General features: G+C 40.1%; 1 protein-coding gene across 2 annotated transcripts in view; it reads right to left on the minus strand.

Moving 5' to 3' along the window:
• Positions 1-24,199, minus strand: part of PRKN (parkin RBR E3 ubiquitin protein ligase) — a 1,045,173-nt gene that overhangs the window by 864,018 nt on the left and 156,956 nt on the right. For both annotated transcript variants that reach the window (XM_008688480.2, XM_040628035.1), the window contains exon 2: positions 20,163-20,400. In XM_008688480.2, coding sequence (XP_008686702.2) covers positions 20,163-20,400 — 238 coding nt within the window. The remainder of the gene's footprint in view (positions 1-20,162; positions 20,401-24,199) is intronic.

Genomic DNA, 24,199 nt, shown 5'->3' on the forward strand with positions numbered 1-24,199 from the left:
CCTTCAGAATACCTTATGGAGCTAAAGGATCCTCTGAGCAAGTTCTGATAGAAAAAAAAAAAAAAATTGAAACAACTTCATCTTTTTTTTTCTTTTTTGCCTTATTTAAACTCCCTTCCTGTCCAAGTGGTTTCTAATGATTAAACACAGATCATGAAAACTAAAAGATTAATCCTATTTTCTGATGACATATTCTAGAAGTACTGCATTACCTAATGGAATATGAGAAAAGAACAATCATACACGATTAAGCTGGAAGGTGATGACAATGTAGAATTTTGGGAAAGTAGCCGTAAGAGGTTTTGTTGCCAATGTCGTTCTTCATTGTCCTAGGACATCCACCATGTTAACTTGGTCCTAAATACATGGTGGAAGTGACCAACATTGAAAACTAAATATTAACTAATTAATTAACTAATTGAAGTGAAATAAAACCCCAAGTGCAACAGGATAACAGAAACAGCCAACAGTTATTAACGGGTAGTATATGCCGAGCCCTGTTCTAAGCGCTGGCCGTGAACTAGCTGGAATGACGTAGGAGATTTCCTCATTCATGCATCGTAAATGAGGAAACTGAGGTGTAGCACCTGAGGACATCGGTGTTTCTCATACTTGGCTGCGCACTGTTTGCCTGAGGACCGTTTTAAAAACACTGTTTCGGATTCAGTAGGTCTGAGATGGAGCCAAAGACTGCCTTTCTGACAAAGTCCTGAGTGACGATGGTATTGCTGGTCGACAGACCACCACCGTCCGAGCAGCAGAAAGGAAACCGGCGAAGGTCACAGAACTGGTATGAAGCAGAGCTGGGCTGTGGCTCTGTCAGCCTGGCTCCAGAGCCCATGCTCATCGCCATTAAACTTAGCATCCGTGTCACAGAAATGTCACACGCCGGGGTACTGGGGCCCAAGGACTAGAACAAATGCCTGTCATCTTTTTCTATGGCATTTCCCAGCGAACGTCGGCAAACATTTATTAAGTGCCCGCCATATAAGAAGCACTGTGGTACACACTTGGAATATAAAAAAACATATTGCCTGGCTCAAGGGATTTTTATTTAATCCACTAGACAAACAATTGGACATTTGATTTCCTTCTAAGTACAATTCCATTGATTGAATATTCTAGTTAGTTTAATTATCATACACAGAGAAGACAGAGCACCAACTTTCAGAGAATCAGAGAACTATAATACACCTACCACCAAACGTAGTCAATATAATTCCATCTTTGGGAACTGAGGAAGAAATGTTTAGATATTATAGACCCTCAGGGGCATCATTTGGATAATAAATTATAGCTTAATAGCTTTAGAAGGTGTAGGAGTTTGAGCCTGATTCTATGGAATTAACTAGAAAAAATCATTTTAAAAACAAAGTCCTGATAGGTTTTTTTTTTTTTTTTTAACTTATCATGAGGGTTTCAATTTGTTTTATAAAATGGGCATTTTGCTAATTCCTATTTTCATTACATAGGTGGAACAAAGATTCTTGAATTATGTATAAATTTCCTGGAAGCGACAGTTCACACAAAATAACACTTTCAATAAAACATTCACAAAATCTCCATTAGTCTTTATTTATTCGGAACAAATTTAGAAAATTTTAAAAGAGTTTATTATAGGCAGCCAATTTCTACCACTTAATTTGTAATTTTTCTCTTTATCTTCCTTCTAACAAATCAAGAAAATGGAATCCAGCAGCTTGCCAGCATTTTTGGCACAGTCTGCATTAATTAGAATGCTCCAGCAAGTCCCAAGACATACCTCACCAGCTATAAATATCCTGCCTCGGATTCCACTCTCCTGTCAAGTGCAAATCTTCCCATCTTGGCACATGTCCAGTGTCCTCCGAAAGACCTCAGAGCTCAAAGAGTAAAAAATGGAAATGCTTTATTTTGTGGGCAGTAGGTCCCCAGGAGGTAGACGTCCACGCACTACACACAGTAGGGCCTTTAGAGCATGCGGTCACGTGTGGTCATGTCAGCCTCATGTGGTCCAGGGTGCTGCTTCTCCCTCCCCCTATTAGTCCCAATAGTACTCTGCAGATGTGACTTCAGAAGAATGAAAACATCTGAGGCCCCGGGCAAGTCCCACTGTCATTTCCCACCATTACCCCTATAGTTCATTTTTAACTGCTTATGTTTCATGACAGACAATCACAACCCACAAAACACTTCTAACAGCGTCCTGTGTGCCTGAAGAGGCTGGACCAAAAGCATGGGGTGGAAAGGCTAGCCTTGGTTTATTTTCCCATTTCCAGCAGGGAGCCCGCTTTCCACTCAGCCAGCAAGTCGTGGATGAAGGGAACTGCTCTGCTCACTCACACGGCTTCTGGGCTTTTCCTCCCTGTGTTCTCTGTCACACAGAGAAGGACACACTGGCTGGCATTCCTCCCTGCTCTACCGGCCTACATCACTCTTGTCCTTTGCCAAGTATTTAAGGAAGAAAATGCAAGATGTTGGGAACACTTTCTTAAACACAGAAGACAGGGGAGATGTGACAAAAAGTTATCGTGGACATTTTGGTCCCTGAACGTTTTGGCGTGCAGAGTTCTACCACTGAAACCCCTCCCCATCAATCCTCTGAACCTGTCCTGGAATCCACCCACGATCATCACCTTCAAGTTCATGCACCTCTGAGTGTGACCAACCCCTCACCACCTCCTCCAAACACCCAGACCCTGCCAACCCCAGACAAGTCCTTCCTGTCTCTCAGAGCCCACCGAGGATGCCTGTCTTAGCCTCTCCATCCTCCAAAGCCCTGTACTACTTTGCTTTGCCATTTTTTCACAACTCACTCTATCACAATTATGTATGTACATCTTCTAACCTGTGAGCTACTTGAGGGTCTGGGTCTTCTTATCAACCCTTGTATCTCCTGCTGCCAGTTTATTATACATAAGAGATTCTCTGAAGTTCTGGCCCATGCTACAACATGGATGGGCCTTGAAGACATCATGCTAAGTGAAATAAGCCAGACACAAAAAGATAACTATGGTATGGTTTCACTCATATGAGGTTAACCTGGAGTAGTCAAATTCATCAAAAATAGAAAGTAGAATGCTCGTTGCCAGGGGCTAAGAAGAGGAGGGAATGAGGAGTGGTTTCAAGGGCATGTAGAGTTTCAGTTTGCAATACAGAAAAGTTCTGGAGATTGCCTGAACAACAGTATGAATATCCTTAACTCCACTGAACTGTGCACTTAGAAATGACTAAGATGGCTCCCGTTGTGTGTTTTTTACCACAGTGATAACAAAAAAAAGAAGTACTCAGAAGATAGACTGATGAGAAGTGCAGGAACTAATTATCTGATGGCTTACCCTGCGCCGTGTGGACCGTTTAGTTACCGATAACCGCCCCTTCACCACATCATGGCTTCCTTGGGGTTAGAACGGTGCTTGTACTCTATGTATCCATTGCACATTGAGCCCTGCTCTCCACATGCGATTGATTATTCACCATGTTACCCACCATGTGTGATAAACGAGTTAAAGAGTTGTAAGGGCTAGAACTTGTATGTTGAGTAAAACTTACTGGCCGAATGACAATATATCCGCCGCCATCCATGCTCCTGGCAATGGAAGTACAGAGTATATGAGACTTCCTTGCATTTGATGAGCACACCTTCAAAGTGAAAGTGAAGCAAAAACAGGACAAGTAATCACACTACAGTATATGGACAGCATAATTAACAGGAAGGAACAACTCATCCTGCTTTCGAAATAGGGTTCAGACTTCTTGGAAAGGAATACAGGACTATTTCCCCTCACCTCAAAAACCCACCCCAAAATATGTCACGCTGGCAAAATATCATTTTCTATCTTTCCACTTATAATTGAAAAAGCATATTACAGCAAAAATGTACTATGCCAGAGGGAAAAAAAAAAAATCTTGGCAAAATCACTGTATTTTTAATAATTTTATGTGATAGCAACCTTAAGTTGCTCTAGTGTGACTGCCAAAATTCTGTTGTTTCAGGAAAGGTTTACACAAGGGGCACTCCTAAAGCCGTCCAATACACCAAGAAATTCACACCCTCTGGCTCCAGGGCATTAGTATGTCTAATACACATTTTAAGTACTTGAGATTTGATTTTGGATAAAATGAGACTTAAGTCTGAAGCTTATCACTTTATTTCATTAGTAGTCCTCCACGACTGATTTGTGTTTGGCAGGTGTTAACTAATTTCTAATCCTGTAAATAATTTTCATCTTGTGCTACACTGAACCACTGGCAAAAAAATGCTAATAAGAACATATTCTCTAATAATCAGGATATATCTACAGGGTGTATCCAGGGCTCAAGCCTTAGCAGCAATTTCATTTATTTTTTTAATAGATTTTATTTCTTAGAGTACTTTTAGGTTGACAGCAAAACTGAGCAAAAAGTACAGAGTTCCCATAGACCCCCTTCCCCAACACACACACAGCTTGCTCCATTACCAACACTCCACACCAGAGGAGTGCAAATGTTGTTAATAGTGACCCTACACTGACACACCATTATCACTCAAAGTCTGTAGCTCACATTAGGGTTCACTCTTGGTGTTGTACATTCAATAGGTTTTGGTAAACGTATAAGGACATGCATTCACCATGACAGTATTAACAGAATAGCTTCTCTGTCCCCCCCCCCCCCAAAATCCTGTGTTCTGACTATCCATCCTTCACTTTCCCAATCCCTGGCAAGCACGGATTTTTCACTATACCCATAGTTTCCTTTTTTCCAGAATGTCATATAATTGGAAACACATAGTAGGTAGGTTTCTCAGATTGCCTTCCTTCACTTAGGATTATACACTTAAATTTCCCCCACGTCTTTTAATGGCTGGATAGCTCACTTCTTTTTAGCACTCAACAGTAGTTTGTGTGGATGGACCACAGTTTATCTATTCACCTATGGAAGGATCAAAGTTGCTTCCACAGTTTAGCAATTATAGATAAAGCTGCTATAAACATCTGTGTGCAGTTCATTGTGTAGACATATATTTTTGATTCAGTTGAGTAAACAGCAAGGAGTGTACTGGCTGTGTTTCATGGTAAGAATACGTTTAATTTTGTAAGAAACTGCTTTCAAAACTGGCTGTACCATTTCATTTCCACCAGCAATGAATGACAGTTGGTGTTGGCACCACATCCTCATCAAAATTTGGTGGTGTCAGAGTTTTGGATTCAGGCTATTCTAATAAGTGTGTAATGGCCTCTCATTGTTTCGATTTGTAATTTCCTAATGGCATATAATATTGAACATCTTTCATATGCTTATTTGCCATCTGTGTAAATTCTTTGGTGAGGTGTCTCTTCATGTCTTTTGCCTAATTTTTAATCGGTTTGTTCATTTTATTCTTGGCTTTTAAGAATTCTTTGTGTATTTTGGAGAATAGTCCTTTATCAAATGTGGCTTATGCAAGTATTTTCTCCCTGTCTGTGGCTAGCCTTCTTATTCTCTTGACATTGTCTTTCACAAAGGAGAAACTGTTCATTGTAATGAAGATTTGCTTACCATTTATTTATTTCAAAGATCATGCCTTTGGTGCTATATCTAAAGAGTCATCACTATATACTCAAGGTCGTCTAGGTTTTCTCCCATGCTATATTCTAGAAGTTTTATAGTTTTGTGTTTTATACTTAGGTCTATGATCCGTTTTGAGTTAATTTTTGGGAAAAGCGTAAGATCTGTGCGTAGACTTTTTTTTTTGACATAGATGTCCAATTATTCCAGCACCATATTTCCTTAAAAGATTATCTGTTTTCCACCATACTGCCTTTTCTCATTTTTCAAAGATCTGCTGATCATATTTATATGGGTCTATGTCTAGGATCCCTACTTTTTTTTCCCACACTGTTAAAAGGAATGTTTATTAAATTCTATATACATTGCTTGATAGATCTATAGTTCAAGAGAGATCTGAATATCCTTGGAAGAAAAGCTATAAAGTGATCAAATGCCTAGAAACACCAAACAATAAAAGGATGTACAGTAATTAAACTCATGTAAGTCCAGAGATATATCACTTTAGCAAAAGTCTTCACATTTGAGAAAGGATACTACCTTAGTGATTTGAATATACACATTTTCCCGTACATTTTAACACCTCTGAAATCAGAATGTATCTTACACCTGATTGACTACAATTTTTCATCAAATTATAAGGCTTCTTTTATTTTTTTATTTATTTATTTTAAATAATGTTTTATTATGTTATGTTAGTCACCATACAGTATATCCGTAGTTTTTGATGTAATGTTCCATGACTCATTATTTGCGTATAATACCCAGTGCACCATGCAGTATGTGCCCTCCTTAATACCCATCACCAGCCTACCCCAGTCCTCCACCCCCCTCCTCTAGGAAGCCTTCAGTTTGTTTCCCAGAGTCCACAGTCCTTCATGGTTCATTCCCCCTTCTGTTTACCCCCCTTCATTCTTCCCTTCCTTTTCCTACTGATCTTCCTATTTCTTATGTTCCTTAAATGAATGAAGCCATATGATAATTGTCTTTCTCTGCTTGCTTTTTTCTCTGACCTAATTTCTAGCTGTCCCACTACATCCCAATTCTCCCACTGACCTCTGAAAAATTCCCAAATCCTTCTATGTTCCTAATATCCCTGTTTAACATTTCCTCCAAACAGGCTTAAACTGAAACCTAGCTATTGTTCACTTCATTTGGAAGCTGAGCTTTCTACCACATCCTGCCACACATCTCAGAGTTCAGAGGTTCTTTCTTACGTGTTCTCACATGTTTCTTTAGAACCTGACCACCCCCTCTGCTTGTCCTCACTTCAGGCCATCGACAAACTTCCAGGTCACCAGTCTCCATACCTTGGGATCTCTGACACCTAGAACACCTTCACACTTCCCCTACAAAAGTTCTCTTAGATGATTTCAACATTTATGTGGGTGACTTTTTCCCAGACTCTGTTTCTTAATCTCCTCATCTCCAAAGACCTTCTCCACTCTGCTACCCATCTTCCATGGCCATACTTAGGACTTGCTGTCTCCCAGAAGAGCACAACCTCCGAAATCTTAAAGGCAGGCCTTTCATTCTCTGATACAACAACCTCTCTCACATAACTCCTCCCTACATATTAATTCTCCGATCTCATCATCAGATTATATCACTCAATGTTGACAAAGATGCTCTCACCTTAACCAAACTCTAGTCAGGCTCCTCCTGAGCCCTCTTCACCACTAGGCTTCAACCTCGGCCTATAAAAACCCAGACTTTCAACATAAATGATTTTGTTTACTCCTCCCACTAAGACACCAGAATCAACACTAGCATAGTTTCTTAACAGTTCATGGCCATGTTCTTAGGATGATCCCAATCTCATTTTAACTTCCTACCTGAAAAGGTACAAGACTGGCAGGAAAATTTACGGCTTGTTCCAGCCAAAACGTGATGACAGAGAGGCCCCTGAACCTCCTCTTAGAACAATTACTTCAGAAAGCTTACTTTTTTCCTGCTTTGTCAAAGATTAGTTGCCCAAAGAGCCGAGGGTCCATTTCTGGGTTCTCTGTTCTGTTCCATTGGTCTATGTGTCTGTTTTTGTGCCAGTACCATGCTGTTTTTGTAATCACAACTTTGTACTATAGCTTGAAATCCAGCAACGTGATGCCCCCAGCTTTGTTTTTTCCTTTACAACAATTCCTTGGCGATTCAGGGCCTTTTCTGCTTCCACACAAATTTAAGGGCTGTTTGTTTCAGCTCTTTGAAAAATGTCATTGGTATTTTGATCGGAATGGCATTGAAAGTGTAGATTGCTCTAGGTAGCATAGACATTTTAACTATGTTTATTCTTCCAATCGATGAGCTTCGAATATTTTTACATCTTTTTGTATCTTCTTCAATGTCTTTCAAGAGTGACATTAACTCTCTGGTTAAGTTAATTCTGAGATAACGTATGATTTTTGGTGCTATTGTAAATGGAATGGATTCCCTAATTTCTCTTTCTTCAGTCTCATTGTTCGTGTATAGAAATGCAACTGATTTCTGAGCATCGATTTTGTATCCCTCCACATTACCGAATTGCTCTATAACTTCTAGTAGTTTGGGGGTTGAGTCTTTTGGGTTTTCCATATAGAGTATCATGTCATCTGCGAAGAGAGACAGTGTGACTTCTTCTTTGCCGATATGGATGCATTTTATCCCTTTTTGTTGTCTGATTGCTGTTGCAAGGACTTCTAGTACTATGTTGAATATTAATGGCAAGAGTGGGCATCCTTGTCGTGTTCCTGATCTCAAGGGAAAGGCTTTCAGCTTTTCCCTATTGAGAATGATATTCTCTGTAGGCTTTTCTTAGATGGTTTTTATGAAATTGAGGAATGTACCCTCTATCCCTACACTCTGAAGGGTTTTAATCAGGAAACGATGCTGTATTTTGTCAAATGCCTTTTCTGCATCAATTGAGAGGATCATATGGTTCTTCACTCTTTTCTTGTTGATATGATCTATCACACTGATTGATTTGTGAATGCTGAACCACCCTTGCATCCCAGGGATGAATCCCACTTGGTCATGATGGATAATCCTTTTAATGTACTGTTGGATCCTATTAGCTAGGATCTTGTTGAGAATTTTGGCGTCCATATTCATCAGGGATATCGGTCTGTAATTCTCCTTTTTGAGGGGGTCTTTGCCTGGTTTGGGGATCAAGGTAATACTGGCCTCATAGAATGAGTTTGGTAGTTTTCCTTCTGTTTCTATTTTTTGAAACAGCTTCAGGAGAATAGGTATTATTTCTTCTTTGATTGTTTGGTAGAATTCCCCAGGGAATCCATCAGGCCCTTGACTCTTGTTTTTGGGGAGGTTTTTGATAACTGCTTCAATCTTTTCATAATTAATTGATCTGTTTAAATAATCAACTTCTTCCTGTTTCAGTCTTGGTAGTTTATAGGTTTCCAGGAAGGCATCCATTTCTTCCAGGTTGTTTACTTTATTGGCATAAAGTTGTTGATAAAAGTTTCTAATGATCCTTCCTATTTCATTGGTGTTGGTCGTGATCTCTCCCCTTTCATTCATAATTTTTTTAAATTTGGGTCCTTTCCCTATTCTTTTGAATAAGTCTGGCCAGTGGCTTATTGATCTTATTTATTCTTTCAAAGAACCAGCTTCCTATTCTGTTGATCTGCTCTACTGTGTTCCTGGTTTCTAATTCATTGATCTCTGCTCTAATCTTGATCAACTGCCTTCTCGGGCATGGGTTAGGCCTGTTTTTCTGTTCTAGCTCCAGCTTCTTGAGGTGAGAATATAAAAACTGCATTTTAGATTTTTCTATTCTTTTGAGTGAAGCTTGGATGACTATGTATTTTCCCCTTAGGACCGCCTTTGCAATGTCCCATAGGTTTTGGACCGATGTGTTTTCATTCTCATTGGCCTCCAAAAATTGCTTAATTTGATTTTTAATTTCCTAGTTTACCTAATCATTCTTGAGAAGGATGGTTCTTAATTTACAAGTGTTTGAGTTTCTTCCAAGTTTTTCCTTGTGATTGAGTTCCAGTTTCAAAGCATTATGGTCTGAGAATATGCAGGGAATAATCTGTCTTTTGAGATCAGTTGAGACCTGTTTTGTGACCCAGTACATGGTCTATTCTGGAGAAAGTTCCATGTGCATTTGAAAAGAATGAGTATTCTGTTGTTCTGGGGTGTAGTGTTCTGTATACATTGATCAGGTCCATCTGGTCCAGTATGTCATTGAAAGCTCTTGATTCTTTGTTGATTTTCTGCTTAGGTGATCTGTCTATTGCTGAGAGCGAAGTGTTGAGGTCCCCTACTATTAACGTATTATTATCTATATGTCTCTTTATTCTGATTAAGAATTGGCTTGTGTATCTAGCTGCTCCCCTGTTGGGGACATAGATACTTATAATTGTCATATCCACTTGTTGGATACATCCTTTTAGAATAATATAGTGTCCTTCTGTATCTCTAACTAGTCTCTAGTTTAAAATCTAATCTGTCTGATATGAGAATTGCTACCCCAGCTTTCTTTTGAGGTCCATTGAGATGAAAAATGGTTTTCCATCCCTTCACTTTCAGTCTGGATGTATCTTTAGGTTCAAAGTGAGTCTCCTGTAGACAGTAAATGGATGGGTCAAGTCTTTTTATCCAATCTGCAACCCTGTGGCATTTATGGGAGCATTTAGGCCATCCACATTGAGAGTGATTATTGAGAGATATTATTTTAATGATGTCATGTTGCCTGTTAAGTCGTTGTTTCTATAGATTGTAAATTTCTGTTCTGTATCACTCTTGGAGCCTTTTTACTTTTATAGAACCCCCCTTAATATCTCATGTAGGGCTGGTTTGGTGGCCACAAATTCCTTCAGTTTCTGCCGATCTTGGAAGGACCTTATCTCTCCATCAATTCTGAATGACAGCCCTGCTGGATAAAGGATCCTTGGCTGCATGTTCTTCTCAGATAGAGCTTTGAAAATACCCTGCCAACCCTTCCTGGCCTGCCAGGTCTCTGTAGATAGGTCTGACGTTATTCTGATATTCTTCCCTCTGTACTTAAGGATTTTCTTCCTCCTGGCCGCTTTCAACACTGTATCCTTGGATCTAATATTTGTGAATTGCACTATGATGTGATGTATAGGTCTGTTCACACTAATCTTGGGAGGGGTCCTCTCTGCCTCTTGGACACGAATGCTTGTTTCCTTTGCCAGATTAGGGAAGTTCTCAGCTACAATTTGTTCAAATATTTCTTCTAGACTTCTCTTTCTTCACCCCCTCAGAGATGCTGATGATTCTGACATTGGAACGTTTCATTGAGTCAATAATCTCCCGTAATATACATGTTGGAGATTGGATTTTTTTGAGCCAAGTTTCTGTTTTAACTTTCTCTTCTACCATCCCATCCTCTATTCACTAATTTGTTCTTCTGCCTCATTTACCCTGGCCGTCAGAGCATCTAGTTTAGACTGCATTTGATTCATAGCATTTTTAATTTCTGCCAGATTCGCTCTCATTTCCGCCCTTAGAGATTGTATATTCTTGTTAATATTTTTAATATCTTTTTCAAGCCTCCACATCATCTTAACCATTGTTACTCTGAATCCCATTTTTGACAATTTGGTTATATCCACATCCATCAGTTCTGTGGCAGAGGACACAGAATCTGTATCTTTTCTTTTTTGGGGGGGATTTGTCCTCCTCGTCATTCTGATGAGGAGAGGTTGTGGGGATGCACAGAGCCCAAATTATTGACCAGGACCCATACAGTGTGCACTTGTTTTACAGGGACCTTAGGGATGTGGACTTCTTGATTTTTCAGCCTGCCTTCTGGGGGAGGCACCTGCCGTGCTGATATTCAGGCAGCCATGTTTGGGTGAGTCTCCCTGTCCCCTGTGAGGGGGGATGGGGATGGGCACAATGTGATTTGGTATTTCCAGCCTTTTGTTCTCTGGCAGCTTTCCCTGGTGGTTTTCTGCGACTCATCTGAGAGTCAGGGCAGCAGTGGCCATATCCTAGCCTCTGTCTCAGAACAGAGAGATCGCAGTCCGCTCTCCACTGAGCTCTCCTGGCCACTTTTAACTCTGTTTCTGTAGGTGCTGCTAAAAACCTTGCAGCATCCCGGGATGTGCACCCCACAGCCGCTCTCCCAGTCCCTGCTTCCAGGGCCGCAATGTTTCTGTCCTTTGTGTTTCTAACACCGCCATTCGCCGCCAGTTCCCTCATGCTCCCGAGCTCCCTGTTTCAGTGTGGTTTGATAGCACTCCAGAGCACCGGTTTTCTGTCTGGTTGCACGCACGCTCCCGAGCTCCCACTTTCAGTCTAGTTCGAGTGTGCGCTCCAGAGCTTCAGTTTTCAGTCTGGTCGCACGCGCGTTCCCAGGCTCACTGTCTCAGTCTGCTCTCTCATGGGTGCCGGTCCACGAGTCTGGCCCACTCCCCAGTGTGGGTGGCTACTGCTTTCTGGCGCCCGATCGTGTGGGATCCCTCCCCCTTCTGTTTATATTCCGATATCTGTGCGTGGATTCACAGCTCCCCGCTTTGTACCTCAATACTCAGCACTGGAGATGTTCGTTTGTAGAGATCCAGATGTGTCTTCCTGCATCTCAGGCTGATTCCGTGGGTGTTCAGGATGGTCTGGTAGATGTCCAGCTCATTTTGGGGGACCAACTGAGGAAGGGGTCCCCTACTCCTCCGTCATCTTGTTTTCCTCCCAGGATCTCTATTTTCTTCCATTTTTTTCTTCTATTTGTCTATTCTCCCATCCATACTATACTGTCTTGATTATTGTAGCTTTATAGTATGTCATAACATTAGGTAGCATTAATCCTCTGACTTTGTTCTCCTTCAATATTGTGTTGGCTAGTCTGGTCTCTCCATATAAATGTCAGAATCAATTTATCAACATCCACAAAATAATTTGCTGGGATTTTTATTGGAATTGTGTAGATCAAGTCGGGAAGCTGACATCTTGACAATATTGAGTCGGCTTCTCCATGACAATGAAATGTCTCTTATTTTTCAGTTCTTGATTTCTTTCAAAAGAGTTGTGTGATTTTTCTCATTACAGATCCTGTACATATTTTCTTAGATTTACATCTAAGTATTTCACTTTGAGTGGTGCTAATGTAAATGTTATTGTGTTTTTAATTTCAAATTATTTTTATAAATAAATAAATATATATATATTTTATAATTTTAGAGAGAGAGAGCACAGGAGCAGGGGGAAATTCAGAGGGAGACAGAGAGAAGCAGGAGCCTGATGCAGGAGCTCAAGCAGCAGCCTGAGTACGGAGCCTGATGCAGGGCTCCATCCGCTGAGATCCTGACCCGAGCAGAAACCAAGAGCCAGATGCTTAGCCAACTGAGCTACCCAGGCACTCCAATTAAGTTTTGTATATTAATTTTGTATCCTGCAACTTTAATATTAGTTCCAGGAGGTGTCTGTTTGTTCATTTTGATTCTTTCAGTTTTTCAACATAGACAATCACGTCATCTGTAAACAAAGATGGTTTTATGTCTTCTTCCCAATTGGTATACCCTTTATTTCCTTTTCTTGTCTTATTGCATTAGGTAGAACTTCCAGTACAATGTTGACAAGGAGTGGTTGGAGGCCATGTATTTTTAAGGTTTTTTTTTTTTCGTATTTGTCTATCTTTAATTTTTTTCTATAAAATGTCTTTGAATTACATTTCAAGAATTAATTCTAGCATATAATGTTTCATCAAAAGTAGTCTCCTTCATTTAGTAAAAAGATACATGCTTATTTTATAGTAAAATGTTCTTCATTACTAATAAAATGCTTTTTTAGTAAGCTGAGGCAAAAATGACTTAAAGAACTAGATAAAATTCATAAAAACTTTATTTTTAAAAAGAAAAAAATAGTACACCATGTGATAGAAAAATTGATTTTTAAAATTTGACTCCTTGACTAAAATCAACAACATGACCTATTGTCAGACTATCTACTGTTTATAACCGAAATACTTAGAAGAAATGTAGAAACTCATTCTTTCCTCCTGATACTTATATTTTGAGGACTACAGGCTACTGGATACTTCAAACACAAGCTTTGGAGTAAGATAATCCTTGGTAAAATCTTGCCTTGTCTGAATCAGTTCCTCAAATAGTCTGATGCTATTTTCTATCTCTAATGAGGAGAATAACATTGTCTACCTGATGGGGCTTCTAAAGACCTAAACAAGATATAAACAAGACATTCACAGAAGCAGTGCTTAGTGCTTAGACCTAAACAAAGACCTAAACAAGCCATTCATGGAAGCAGTGCTTACTGCAGTTCACAGCAAGCACTCATAGATGTTGACCATTATTAGTACCACTAGATCCTGATGTTATAGGCATTAGAGTATTTCTATCATTTACAAGCAGCCAATACAAAAGCAGCTGACTTAGCCAATTCCCTAAGTCAAATCACTCTACTGCATTGCTCAAAACTCTTCCAGTGGCTTCCTTCTCACCAGGGTAACACTTAAGATGTACAACACCCTATGCAACTTACACCCATCTTTTTTTTTTTTTTTTAATTTATTTAAATTCAATTAGCCAACATATAGTACATCATTGTTTCAGATGTAGTGTTCAATGATTCATCAGTTGTGTATAACACCCAGTGCTCCCATCTTGACCCCCTTATGACTTCCCTTTCTCCTACTGTTTCACACCCCCTCCCTGCCCAGCCCTGCTGGCCTCCTTGTATTCCAAGCATGTTCTGCCTTGGATCCATACCTGGCTCTCCCTCTGCCTAAAATCCCTCAATGGATGCTCTCTTCTGAAATGTCACTTTATCAGAAAGACTTTCTTAGCACCTTATACAAAAGAGCACCCCTTCCACCACTCTCTATTTCCTTTACTCTGCTTAATTTTTCACCAGAGGGCATATACTTACTAGTCATCTGTTTCTTTGCTTATTAGCTGCTCCCCAAGTAGAATGAGATCCATTCAGGTAGGCATTTTTCCTGTTTTTATTTTCTGCTATATCCTAGCACCTAGAATTATGCCTGGCACAGAGTGGGGATTCACTGACTTTTTGTTTATGTAGTTAATTAACTGTATGACAAATATTAGAGAATATTCCTTTTTTTTTTTTTTTTTTTGGCCCAATAACTCCATATAATCTGATTGTCAGGAGGTGATGAATGGTACCTCATTAAGGAAACAAAGACATAACATGATAACTTGGTTCATGCATGGGTTCCTTAGAGCTCAGGAGTTGCTCACTCAATGTTCTTATTCAAATGTTTATAAGATAATGTATTTTATACATTCACAATATTTTAAACAATACAATTCTTATTTTTTAGGATAGTGCTACTCAAAGCATGGCTGCTAGAACCACACTTTCAGCATGACCTGGGAGTACAAAGAAATGCAGATTCTCAGCCTTTACCCCAAGCTGACTGGGCTGGGCCCAGCCCTCACACAACTCTGATGCGTACTACAGCTTGAGAATCACTGCTTTAAGGGTACTTAAATGACTCATTTAGTTCTTTGGCTTTCTCTTATAAATACATAAGGATGTATAACATGCCTTAGATTCTAAGTAAAAATCATACAATTGGTTATTAATGTAGATCATGACATTGTCTCTCATGTTAATCAGTTATCTTTTGCCATCTATAAATTCCCCTAAAACGCCTCCCAGGGTTTCAGAAGTACTGATTGTTTCTGCTGCTTGTGTGGCTATAGCCTAGCCACTAGCTCTTTAGATCCCTCCTGAGTTTAGCACCTAAATTCTTCCTTGTCTAATTTGAACACCCTAGAAACATAATGAAAGTAGGTTTAATTCTTTTCAATTTCTTTCTTTGAGGCACAGATTTTCAAACATTTTGTAACCAGGGATTTTCTTTTCTCAAAACAAAACATGTTGCAGATGGGTAATATGGAAAACTAGTAAATGTGAGACTTCTCTGGCTGCCATGGGTTCACTTGATTTGTCCACCTCTCTTGCCCGGGCCTGCCTCCTTCCTCTCACCTAGATGAGGGCACTAGGCAGTACCCACAGTTGTAAGGTTGGCAAATCCCTGCTGTGGGGCATAGTTTCTCAGAGTGCTGTCGGCAGCAGGATTTCTGGGCCTCTACCCCCAGCCAACTGAATTAATAAGCATGGAACGAGTGTCCACAGATGGTTCTTCTGCACACTGGAATGAATCACTGCTCTAGAAACTCTAAGCTGTCATTTTTAGTAAAGAAAAATAATCATATAGGCACACTGCCCACAGTCATTCCAGATAATCCCAATCAAGGTACTGCATTCTTTCGAACACTGAAATTGCCAAGATATTTTAAGAGGTGAAGTCAAATAATTTTAAATAAAGCATTGGTTCTAAAAGTTAAATACACAGGAGTTATGATAAATGTCTTACTAGATTTACAATTTTAAGTAATTTAGTAAACATTTATCACTCTTCTAGGAGATTGGGGGGGAACTATAATAAACTGGACAGATACTCTGTCCTCAATGAGAAGAATTAGATGCAGAGGAACTGAAGTACATAACTGATAGTAGAAGATATAAGGAGATGATTGGAAAGGAGATGATTCTTCCCAAATCTGAATATGAAGGGATGAGTCTTTATAGTTCAATTTTAAGTTTAACATAGAGTTAAGTCTTACAGTTGATCTAAGATAACCCATTTCTCCGTTCCCATTCTTTCCAGATCTACATAATTAGCACACCCCCCTCACACAGCAAAGCTCAGTCCTGGTCTGGGGGGTGGGGGTGGCAGAAGCACATAAGGATGCCAACCCTGCCAGTCACCTGGTGCACCAGCAAGTGGTACTATGGCCAGTCCCCAGGCCTGCAAAATACACACAGCGAACAGTCAGTGGGTTAACGAGAACAGGATGATCAGAGAGAGGTCAGATCTAACTACAGGATTTATGCGAGAAGTAAAACTAAACGGTCTCATCATGGGGCATATAGTAATCTGAAGGCACCAGTTATGGTGGTGGTATCATTTACCACACCGTGTACATTTATAGTTTATTTAATCTCTTGTTTGGATTCAAAGAATTACATATTTCCATCAAAAATATGAAGTGAATATTAAACATTTAGCAGAATTTTCTGAGAGCCTACTAGTATCTCCCTCAATTCCTACAGTGAAGGAATATTTTAACTAAAAGTATTATGGTCTAGGGGCGCCTGGGTGGCACAGCGGTTAAAGCGTCTGCCTTCGGCTCGGGGCGTGATCCCGGCATTACGGGATCGAGCCCCACGTCAGGCTCCTCCACTATGAGCCTGCTTCTTCCTCTCCCACTCCCCCTGCTTGTGTTCCCTCTCTCGCTGGCTGTCTCTATCTCTGTCAAATAAATAAAAATAAAATCTTAAAAAAAAAAAAAAGAAAGTATTATGGTCTAGATAGACTATCAATTGAAGGTGACAATAATTCCAAAATTATTCTTCATCAAATAAAACTGAAGATGACTAAAGGCAATTTTATAATAAAATAAAACAATAAGATTTCTTTTTAGTCTTCAGGTAAATACCATTGACAAAGATGGCAGAGTCAGATATATCAAGAAACTGATTAAAACGTGTGAATAAGTAAAAAGGATAATTATTCTGCTAATATAATTATTGTTCAGATGATACATACAAAGGCTTGATTTTGATCTAAAGAACATGAATTTTTTAACTTTTGAAAAAAAATTTAAATCCTTTTGAAGAACTAGTTTATGTCATTACTAAAATAATGAATCCAATTTCTTGATCCATAAGTAAATATTTAAATGGTATATAAATATATAATTTAATTATAGTTAATGTAAATTTGAACTCTCAAATATATCCTGTTTAGACAAAATATATTATATAGTTATCCTACCATAAACAATAAATATAATTGTTTCCAACTTTATGTTCTGACATTTTGCATAAATTGTATTTTAGTGAACATTCCTTTGTAATTTACAACCCATTGTAAGAATAAAACACTGATTATTTATGCATTCTACTATTTAAATACAGCTATGTCATTTCTATCTTTTCACAAACTCCAATGGTCCTCTATAGAGATGTCTCCTCATGTACTCTGAGTTCCAGAACATGTGTATCTGGAATTTCATTAATTATTATGAAGCTGTGAATTAATTATTATAAAGCTCTCTCTGGTGACTGAATCAACTGAAATTCCCACCATCATGTATGAAAGCACTTTTTGCCCTAGATCCTAACCAATGCTTGGTATTGTTAGACTTTTAAATACTGGCCAATCAGGTAGGCTGCAGTGATACAATATTGCTGTAACAATATTTCTCTAATCAGTAATGACACCTTGAACATATTTCCAAGTTAACCAATCATTGTTTTCTCCTAAATGTCATTGTATCTACTACTTTGGTCCCTCCTATTTTTTTACCCATCAAACTAATCGATATTATTTTTTGCACCAATGTTCATTTAGACTGATCCATATTTACCCTTGTATTTTCTGAGCATCATCTCTCACATCCCATTTTTCACCCTGGGCTCACACCCACTCCTCCCTGTTGTGAGAACGTCATCAGTTCTTTCAGACTGAGTACAAATACTCTCAGTGTTTGTCTGGAAGTGTCTTTATTTCCCTCTCAATCTTGAGCAATATTTTTGTTAGGTCTGTTGCGTTCAGAACTCTAAGTTAACAGGTGTTACTGTTACTGTTTTACTTCTATTTTTCCTGCCAGAATCCATTCAAATTATTGTTCCATTATAAGTAATCTCTTTTTTTCATTTGATTTTAAGACCTTCTCTTTTTCCTTGGTCTTTTACTTTCTTTATAAAGTGAATTTAATTTTAGTTATCTTGATTAAATGTGTGTTGTTCTGTTTTGCTTGGTTTGGTTTGATGATGCTTGGAACCATGTACTCTTGAGTCGGAAGACTTATCCATCTTGGGAAATTCTCAGTATTCTTTTAGAAAACAGTCTCTCTTCTATTCTGTATTCTCCTATAATGAAACTCCTATCAGAAATAGTTTGGCCATCTCTTCCAAACTCCTGGTCTCTTAAAAGCATTGTTTTACATTTTAACCTGTACCATATTATGGGCAATTCCCCATATCTATCTTCCAGTTCACAAATTCTCTCTTTGGCATTGCCAAACTTGCTGTTTTAATCCATCCACTGAGGACTTTTTTTATTATTATTATTATTCCAATAGCTAAAATTATGTTCTATCTAATAGCTATTCTTCTAATATACTTGATTTCTGTTTAAGGTTTTAATTTTTTCTCTTATGATTTAATTAACATAAAATGTATTTGTTTTGTATTCTGTTTCAAATTGCTAATTTTCTCAAGTTTCAGGGGAACCCGGTCTTCCAGTTTATGGTATACCCCTACTTCTACTTAAGACAGAATATCCCTTTGGTTGAATTCTAATGTTTGATGATGCATGCCCCTTGAATAGGGCGTGGTTCCCTCTGGAGGCGTGGATACCACGCTACCTGAATGTTCTCTTGGAATGCTTTTATGTATGCTCTGCTTGAAACATCAGATGCACCATAAATCTGAGTCCAATATTTATATTAACGTCCCATTCTGGACCACATAGATACTGCAGGGGTTTAGATGGATCTCATTTTCCCCCACGTACATCTCTTTCTTATTTCTCACTTTTTTTTTTCAGTTTTCTAAGCGCTCAGTGCATGTAAAGGAGAGACGTCCGCCCCTCCACAACTTCCTCAAGACCACCAGAATATTAGCTCATGCACTTAAATTCCGAGTTTATCCATTCCTCTATTTAAAGACAACTGTGTTGTTTCTACTTTTCCACTTACCCTTGGAAACTGTTTCTTTTTGTGATCTCATCCATGATTTTTTAAAACTTTATTAAATTTTACTTAGTGAAATTAGCAAGGGATACTTCATATTATTTTGGCCTCCATCTTGCTGGCCCCCGAACTCTCAGACACTGTGAAAGCCGTAACAGCCTAGAACTGCCTATATTCTCATTTCTCGTAGGTAGGAGAGAAGCGCACTCCTACCTTCCAAAGTCAGTGCTATTATTTTGTGTTTTCTGTCACACACAGTCAAAAAAAAAAATCCTATAATACCTTTGACTATTTTGATTGGAAAATAAAAGACAAAGGGAGGCACATTAATATTGGCAAAATAACCAAGCAACCACCATCCTTGCTAAACAACAGCAGTTTTGAAATGGGCTGTGACACGGAGAGAAGGCAGAACCTCTCCCACCCAGGGTGTTAGTGACATTGCCATGTGCTGCCTTAGCACCGGCAAATGACTAAAATTGCCTCTAAAGTTCTCTTTCTGCTTTTTTAAATTTCCTTACATCATCAGACACATAATAAACCAAAATGTGTTTTAAGAAAATAGAAATAGAAAAGAAAGGCAAAAGTTGAGAGGGACATATATGCACCTTAATCATACACGTGGACACTAGTGCAATGCATCACATCTCCAGCACTCCTACTTCCCCAAGATAGATAGATAGATAAATAAAATTAAACACTATTATCATGGTCCTGACACCTGCTCCATCCCTTCCCTTCATTCTTAACCTGAAAGCCCTGTTCCACTGTACTTTTTAAATGTATTCACCTCAAGTGTTATAGCCAAGTGCCGTCCTTCTAATGATGCCACCTTCTAGCATCTAGAAGTTACCGTGAACTAAATATGTACATACTGAGGCCCTTCCCTGCGGAGGCCTGCTGCACAAAGCGCTCTGGCATAGACAAAGTCTGCACAATTACCTGGCCTTCCGGCAGGCAGGGTCCTCTCGTAGTCCTTGTTCAGGATCACAGCCAGACCCACCGAGTGGGCGGGAAGGACGGAGCTGCTGAGGTCCACGCGCGTCAAGCTCTCAGGCTCTCGCTCCGAGCCGTCCACGGCCTTTCGTGGGCTGTCCCCTCCAGTGGCCTCCCTTTCTTGGCCTTCACGCCAGGGTCTCAGCACGACATGAACGATGCTCTGCTGATCCAGGTCGCAGCTCTAGGGGGGAGCGAGGGAGAAACAGACGAGAAAGTGCAAGCGTTAAAACGCAAGTAAGGTTTAACTTGTCCTCAGTCCCAAGGTACGCAGAAGAGCCTAAAATCTGTTTAGGGCCATGGCTGCACGCAGTCATGGAACTTGAGAAAAGAGCCATGTGTGACTGACGGAGTTGGACACACTGCCCCTGTCAGCACGTGTGCGTATGATACAGGTAACACGGCGCTGGGGCCACAAAACGACATGTGGGCATAAACGGACGACAGCAACAGAAAACCAGAGTAATAGTTGAAGCAACAGGAGCTCGAGCAGGGCAGAAACGTACCACAGGGCATACATAAGCACGGTGAAAAGCAATATTCTTTTTAAATCGATTTACTTCAGAAGTGATGTGTCCTCCCAATTATCAAATATAAATACCAGCATCCATCTCCATTTTAAAAAGCACAGAGAGTTGGTTATTGCCAATTACAGAGCATTTTTCTCTGTAATTTAAAATAATTGTGTTTATGGTAGACTCCACACGCACCCCCATGTCAAGAGCAAACACATCACCGCAGGGATGGGGAAGCAAGCAAATAGTGTACCCAGGCCATCCCATCCAACATCACAATTAAAATCAGTGAACATTTGCAAAAATGCTCTGTGTCTATATATTGATGCACATGAACAGAAGACTGTAAAATTTACTGGAATTAAAGTTCAAAGTCAGATAATTTGCTAGGACTAAAACTAGACTACCCGAGATTAATGCCCAGTCTCAGAATATCTACTGGGTAGAAAACCACTCATCTGTCCGCGGCCCTCCTCCCGCAGAGCCAGGACCTCATTCTCTCACTAAACACCTGAGTTTCAGTATCTACAAATTACCTGTAATCATGCTCTCATCTTAGCAATGTTCAAACAACGCCATGCACGCACAGCGATGCTGATGACAGTCCTAACTGGCCCCCATCCTCCCTCCAATGCTTCACCACTGTTACCAGCGAACATTGAAGAGGGGTGCCCATCATGCACCAGCATTTCCTGCGGACACACCACTGTGGACTCAGGTCACAGGATGCCCTCTGGGCCTCAATCCCATTTCTGCCTCTTCCCCATCCCGTGCCCCAGACCTCTGTCACATGGACATGCTTGCTGTCCCTGCCACCTGTTCTCACAGCTCTGTGTGTCTCAGGATGGTTCCTACTCAGCAGTGGTCACCGGGTCATCAATCTCTGTCCCCTTAGCCTGTCCCCACTCGAGTTCCCCATTTCTGTCAAAGCTGTCCTCCGCCACGGATCCAGGGGTCAAGCCCTCCCCTCCCACTTACAGCTCTAATTATCCTCCTGTGTCTTCTGAAGGCTTCTATAGAATCACCTCCTTGGGCTCCCCCGCCCTACCTTACACAGCAAGGTGCTAAGAGTAACTAATTCTGACTCAAAAATAGCCTTCACATCTTCCACTCCCTTACTTCTCAATTGCCATCTCCCCATTTTAAGCCCTTATCATTATAGTAGCTTTGCAATTGCTCCCTGACCTCCCATCTCTCCCTATAATCCATTATATACACGTTTCTGGAGTGTGCCACATAATCTTTTCAAATGTCTCCCTATTACCTATTACATAGAATCTGACATCTTACTATCATCTTCAGGCGTGTTTAGACTTCTCTCCTTTCTAGATCACCTATCTTACAATTTTATCTCCTTTCCGCTCCTCCATCATATACATGATAGATAAGGTTTTTCATCAAAGCTGTTCACTCCCATCTCTCCTCCTCCTGTCCTTGATTTGGGCTCAGTTGTGTGATTGGCTTTGGCCAGTATGATTGAACCAGGGCCTTTAAAGGTATCTGCACCACTGCTATGGTCAGCGATAGAGCACCCCTGGGTAGTTTCCACCTCCTCAGCCTGGGACCCCCGTGTGCACATGGCACAGACCTGCGTTCAGCCACAGAGAGGACCTAGTGCAGCTGCACCCACAGCGTGAGCAGAGCCTTCCAGCTGGAGGGGCTGCGGACCCCCAGCTGACCTGGAGGGGATGCTTGGTAACGTATGGCACTGAGATTCTGTGGTTGTTCATTAGGCAATAATAGCTGACAATATCTATTTTCCATTCTAATTGGACTAATAGACATTCTATCACTATTTATCATGGCCTCAGTGTTCAGCCAGAACTCTAGGAATTGTACAGAGCCTTTGGCCTAAGTCATTTCAAATAAACCAACACCAAGATCGGAGCCCACTCGAGTGGGCAGGCAAGGGCAGGAGCTGTGCAACAAGAGGAAACAGTTGAGAATGAGTCTCCCAACATCCCTTGAGGTTTTTATCCATAGTGTGTTCTTTTCAAGAAGGTTCAATAATTCAGTCAGATAAAATTCCTCTCTCAACGTTCCGGACTTACGTGCTTCAGATAAAAGTAATGCCTTTCTTTCCCATCTGAATGCCAGCGATCTTTGCCTGCCATGCTCTTTCTGCAGTGGTCAGACCGTGGGTAATACTTGTGTGTGTGTGTGTGTGTGTGTGTGTGAGTGTGTGTCTGATCTTCAGACTCAATTTAGAAATTCTTGAGAGCAGCAACTGGGTCATACTTACATTTTTATTTACCAGAATGCCTCACACAGCGCTTTGAACCTAGTAGACAGAGAACGTATGTCTGTGAATGGGAAAGTCGAAGGATGGGGGCAGAAACAAGAATGAATGAAGGAAAAATATAAATAGTCATAAGCTCAATACCTAAAGTGCTCCATGGGGAACCAGAAGACTGTGGAAGAAAGAACATGAAATTTAAAGCCAGATAGATGTGATCTATTAGCTGTATAATTTTTGGCAGATGACTTTTCCTCCCTAAGCTCTAGTTTCTACATCTGTCATTGGCAATAATAGCACCAACTTTGAAGACTACTCTGAAGATTTAAGGAAACAGAAGGAGTGCAGAGCCCAATGCACAGCAATAACTCAATACACAGTTGTTAGTATCAGTATCATCATTCGGGAGCTTTGAAAACCCAACAGCATTGGCCCCTGATCTTGTCCATCAGTAGAGACTCCGAATCCTATGAGACTGTCCCACTCACACAGTCCTACTTGGAGAATGGACACAGAAGGTGAAGAAGCAGGCGCTATAGATGTGATAATCACTCTGACAACATTCCGGCTTCCTGTGAACTAGAAATTGATTAAAAAAAAAAAAAAATCCCTATCTGCTCAGATGCCATGAAACACATGAAGAACCTCAGCAAATTCTCAGAGCCTGCTAAAATTTGACAAACATGGAAGAAATCCAAAAACTGAGATTTTCCTTTCAAATCAAGATTTTTTTTTTTTTTTTGAATGCCCAGGGTAGAACTGGAAAGGGGAATAGGAAGACCCTGAGCAGACTTCAGTAGTTCTAGTGATACATATAGAACATATTTCTCAGTCTGCATCCATGGTTCTGAGACCATCAATTGATTAATTCTTTGACTTCTTATAAAAAAAATGGCGTTGATCTCGGAAGCGATCCCTTCGCCAGATGGTGCAAATGCACCATCACACTGGTTCAATTCAAAGCCCGATTAATAACACATTCCAGGGCTGATAAACTGGATGAAGTTTAGTTGTCTAGCCACTCCGAAGCCCAAAATAATATTTAGTTCTCATAGCATACAAAATTTCCTCAGCTTTGGGAGGTAGAGATTTTCAGTGGGAAGACAGCAGAGTTCTCCAGCAAGGTTTTAAACTTCTTCAGGGCAGAAACAATGTCTTATATATCTCTTTCCTCAATAAACAGAATATTGCCTGGCAAAGAGGAAACACGTTACGTTTGTGTTTTAAGTTAT

This window comes from Ursus maritimus, unplaced genomic scaffold, assembly GCF_017311325.1.
Source record: "Ursus maritimus isolate PB19 unplaced genomic scaffold, ASM1731132v1 scaffold_13, whole genome shotgun sequence".
Lineage (NCBI taxonomy): Eukaryota > Metazoa > Chordata > Mammalia > Carnivora > Ursidae > Ursus > Ursus maritimus.